The sequence below is a fragment of the Mizuhopecten yessoensis genome, unplaced genomic scaffold (genome assembly GCF_002113885.1).
Source record: "Mizuhopecten yessoensis strain PY_sf001 unplaced genomic scaffold, ASM211388v2 scaffold11021, whole genome shotgun sequence".
In the NCBI taxonomy this organism is placed as follows: Eukaryota; Metazoa; Mollusca; class Bivalvia; order Pectinida; family Pectinidae; genus Mizuhopecten; species Mizuhopecten yessoensis.
Window position 1 is genome coordinate 366749 of NW_018408839.1, and position 5042 is coordinate 371790.

The following is a 5042-nucleotide window of genomic DNA, read 5'->3' on the forward strand; positions in this document are numbered from 1 at the left end:
TTTCAAATCTTCACTTGAAGGTTACCACCAGTCTCTTTACTACTGAATTTTGCATCCTCGTTATGTATCATACATAGTTTTAATATAATACCTAAAAATTACAACAAAAAAAACACACTTTGAAATGCCCCCTCCTAGGGTCAATTGCACTCCTACCTTGGAGTTCTGATCCTTGTAATGGAAGAAGAAGATACATTGGTCATTGTCAAAATAACTAATGCGAAATCGGGCGGGAGTCCACACACAAGAGTCTTGCAAATCGTGGTCGCGTAACTCTTTAATCGATACGGAAAGTTTTGCACACCATTTTAAGCGTTATCATAACAGAGATCGTCAAAATAATCGGAGACGAGATGACTTTACATCAGAATATCGTAAGAATGTCGAAATGATAGAACTGCCGTAATAGACAGACAGAAATAATTCAGTGGTAACTTAACATGGTTTATGTGTGAAGTTGTCGTTATCTGATACTCTAAGCTGATAAAAGTGTCATTCATTTGTCTAGGAACTTTCAGTTTCGACCTCATTAGCTTGAGTCCTACTGTATCGTTGATCTGTTCAGGAACGTTCTAAAATTTTCTTCGTTTGAACACAGTAACTCATTTCTCGATTGTGAGTCCGGGATCGGGGAAAGGAAAGTTTTGTTTTGTATACATATCAATATTGCATAGAAACAGACGATTTTTTTTTCTTCTCCCATTGTACGATTTGTTGTGAAAAGACATCAATACCTTCTATTCCATATCACATAAAAAGTCGACATCACTCCACAGGTGCTCGGGTTCTGGAATATATATAACATTATTTGTTTACGTATCACACCCCACTAGATATTGCACCCCCTTATTCTACTAAAAAATGATTTACTTATAAAGCGTTGCGATACCTGTGATATGTAAACAAATAATGTTATATATATTCCAGATGCTGTGCATCACTCTTGTTTGCTCAGTTCTGGAATACAGTGACACTATTTGGGACCCTTCCATGCAAAAAGATATTGACTGGTTAGAAAATATACAATGGCGTGCAGTAAGATTAATATGTACTGATTACAGCAAACAGTCTAGTGTAACCCAAATGATGAAATCTCTGGACCTGAAAAATCTTGCAGATAGACTACGAAAACACAGGCTGACATTACTATATAAAGTCATTAATGACCTAGTAGCCCTCCCTGAACAATACTTGAAACTACTCACCAGCAAAGTAAGGACAAAGTATACAAAATTATTCATTAGTTACCGACACAACAGCGACATTTTAAACCTTTTTTTACAAGGACAATCATTGAGTGTAACACCCTAGACAAAACAACTGTAAATTCGGACACCGTTAACAATTTTGAATCACATACAGTGATGTTGCCTTTACCTGATAGGCAACGAATGCATTAAGTGGAGCCTGCAGCCGACGCACCCTGAGCACTAACGTTCAAACTAAGCTCAGAATCACACAGATACAGAAAAGTCTGTTATCCACCAAAGAATATCACTTCCAATGCAACATCCTCAAATGTTTCTTTGGAGTACCTTATGGCAATGCTTAAAAAAGGTTTTCTTGTAGTCTACATCTATATCAGATGTCATATTAATTGTTGGATTTCATATTTAAGGATAGTGAGTATGTTAGCAGTGACATGGGAGACAGGTTATCTTAAATGTAGAGTACTAGTGAAGACAATGATGAACCAGTAAATATGTTCAAACAAACACATTTTGGATTTGGCCTTCCTGACATTTTTAGTGTAACAAGGACAGGCTGTGTCAGGGATGCATACATGGTGGTAGCAGTAAAAAATGATAATCAACATCTTCCTTCAATGGAATTCTTTTGATCTAAAGGATGACTGCTACCTGCAACATACAGACATAATATAATGATTAGTAATGATGAGCTGTGAATGTGGGAAGCTATTATATAAATGATGTTTTTCTATTTGACAGGACTGAAGTTGACACTGATGTTGAAGTAGGATTGACTGAAAGTTGCTATGATGCAGCAAAAAGTCCTTGGTTGGGGTAGTTCCCAGCATGGACAACTTGCTGTTGGAGCCTCTGATGAGTTTGTAATATCTACTCCGAAATACATCCCCTTACTGAGCAGTGAACATTTCTGTATGACAAAGATTAGCTGCGGAGAAATGCACTCGCTCTTTGTTACATCTGATGGCGACATCTTATCTTGTGGGAATAATGACTATGGACAACTTGGGCGAGAAAACAGCAGGTCCAAACCAGGTTAGAAAATGTTACAAGCTCAGAATATTTTCAGTTGTATTATATTTGATTTAACTAACCAAGATGATGCAACAATGAAAACATGTGTTATTCTGAAGTGTAAATACTTGTAAAGTGTGCATGTATGTGTAAATACTTGTAAAGTGTACATGTATGTGTAAATACTTGTAAAGTGTACATGTATGTGTAAATACTTGTAAAGTGTACATGTATGTGTAAAAACAAACTGCACGAGGTACATATAGCTGTCACTGCCTTTTACAATATTGCAATACTTAATCCAATATTGTAATGGTTACCGATGTATATATCCCATTGGAATTGGGGAAAGAATTCAGTTAACAAGAAACTAAATTGAACCTTGCCTTTCCTGATAAGTGGAAGTTAAGTCATGTTTCCCATTTCATCACATCCAAGAAATATATGTTGATCTGAGTTATGATTTATATGTTTTTCTTTGAACATTTCAAGATTTTGATGCATTTTGCTTCAAGAATGTATCAAAAAGTTTTAATTGAGATAATTTTGGGGTAAAATGATTCCTCCTATCCCAATTCGATTTTATCAAAATGGAATCTGCTTTAGCTAAAGATGGAAGAAAACTTGATCTGAATATTGATGTGCTGTCATACTCATCATCAAATTTATATTCCCCCATACCATCCAAAGTGTTAAACACTTGTGTCCAATATATCTCTTGAACCCTCAACAAATTAAAAAAATATTTAAATAGAATGGTAGTATCCAGTTCTGCATCTGATTAGATTTTGGTGTTCATCGGTCAAGAGTAAAGGGTCAAGGTCAAAGGTCACATTTGACTATTTTTCAAATAAAAAAATTGTGTTAAAGACATCTTATGAATCAATCAACAGGTTCAGTTTATATTTACACAAAAGTGTTGTAGCATTCAGTTTTTAGAACCGATTAGATTTTGATTGTCGAGTTCTCACTTGATATTGTGATTTTGGCACTGACCACATACTGTAACCTGAGGTCTGTATGATGAGTAGTAACATTTAAGAAATAGGGGCAGAGTCAAGGTCTATCGAATTCCAGTTGGTATTGTTCCAAAGGATTGTTCAACTTATTTCTATTTCTGTCTTCACATGATTACCCTTGTGACAGGAGCAGTGTTCTATGGCTATTCTGGATCTTTTAAAGATCTGAGAACACTACAGCAGTCACTTGTGAAGCAGAAAATATTTGCTCTTCTGAAGCATATTTATTTTCTATTAGATATTTTAATTGCCTCACAACAAGGTCTATTTTCTTTTTTGAAATTTTATAAATTTTTGATTGAATAATTTAAATGATTTTGAAATCAGCAATGGTAGTTAATTAAATCTCAAGTGCAAGTTGAGGATTGAATGTAACTTGTGTTTTAAAAATGAGTTGACTGTGTAATTATCATCTTTTGCAGAAAAAATTGTTCAACTTAGCAAAATGATAGTGACCCAGGTTGCTGCTGGCAGTCATCATAGTTTAGCACTGACAGCTGCTGGTGAGGTATTCAGCTGGGGAGACAACAGCTTAGGGCAGCTCGGCAGGGGCCAGGTTGATGAAGCTGTACAGCGGATACCTAAGTATGTACTCAAAAAGGACTTCTGATATTATATAAATATCACATTCATGAGAGGGCGATATTGCATATTTTCACCCCTTAGAAAGCATTGTTGACCGAGGCGATTTTTATTTTTTTATACCGAGTGTCATGTTTAGGTGTTTCACCACTTCACCATTTTTAAAGGTCGACAAACGTTTCAGAAAAGTTTTCATGGGGATGAACCAGGGGCGCATACATTCGGCGCACGTAACAATTTTTGGAATAACACCCTGGCACTGGGACAAACCGTGCACGCATACGTTTGGCGCATGTGATATTTTTTGGAATAACACCCTGTCTTCTTTATCTTTGTAAAACGAGCAAGTAACATTGAAAATGTTCACATCTTTCTCAACCAATCAGATTACGAGATATTAACAGAAGGTATAATAAAGCCGTTTATACACCTTTAGAAGCTTGAACCTGTGGATGATCGCCTGTTTTAACAAACCACTTTTTAGCCCACTATCATCTGATGGTGGGCTATTCAAATCACCCTGCGTCCGTTGTTCGTCCGCCGTCCTTAAACAATTCTTGTTATCGGTATTTCTCAAGAAGTACCGGAGGGATCTTTCTCAAATTTTATATGCAGGTTCCCCTTGGTCCTTAGCTGTGCAGGGCAACTTTTGAGACTGATCAGATAAAAAACATGGCCGACAGGCAGCCATCTTGGATTTTGATAGTGAAAGTTTGTTATCGCTATTTCTTAAAAAGTACCAGAGGGATCTTTCTCAAATTTTATATGAATGTTCCCCTTGGTCCTTAGCTGTGCAGTGCAACTTTTGAGACTAATCTGATAAACAAAATGGCTGACAGGCAGCCATCTTGGATTTTGATAGTGAAAGTTTGTTATCGCTATTTCTCGGGAAGTACGGGAGGGATCTTTCTCAAATTTTAAATGTAGGTTCCCCTTGATCCCTCGTTGTGTATGTTATATTTTGAGACTGATCATAAAAACAAAATGGATTAAAAGAAGAACTAAACAGATCTTTCTCATATTGCAATGATCGATTCTATTTCTTTCACATTAAGTACTGTACTAGTAAATATGTGAAATGACAAACTCACTTTGAAGGTTGGCTTTCATACACATCAGTATTAAGTTTAGATCAAAAGTTACCTCAAGGTGCATTTACTGTTAACATGACTCGATCAAACAGATTAGAGGAAAGAAGAGAAAAGATCGAACTGACAAA

General features: G+C 36.1%; 1 protein-coding gene across 1 annotated transcript in view; it reads left to right on the plus strand.

Moving 5' to 3' along the window:
- Positions 1–313: 313 nt before the first annotated feature.
- LOC110464681 (probable E3 ubiquitin-protein ligase HERC4) overlaps positions 314–5042 on the plus strand; it is an 82599-nt gene continuing 77870 nt past the window's right edge. The window contains exons 1-3 of the mRNA XM_021520020.1: positions 314–374; positions 1950–2243; positions 3664–3826. Coding sequence (XP_021375695.1) covers positions 1997–2243; positions 3664–3826 — 410 coding nt within the window. The 5' untranslated portion in view covers positions 314–374; positions 1950–1996. The remainder of the gene's footprint in view (positions 375–1949; positions 2244–3663; positions 3827–5042) is intronic.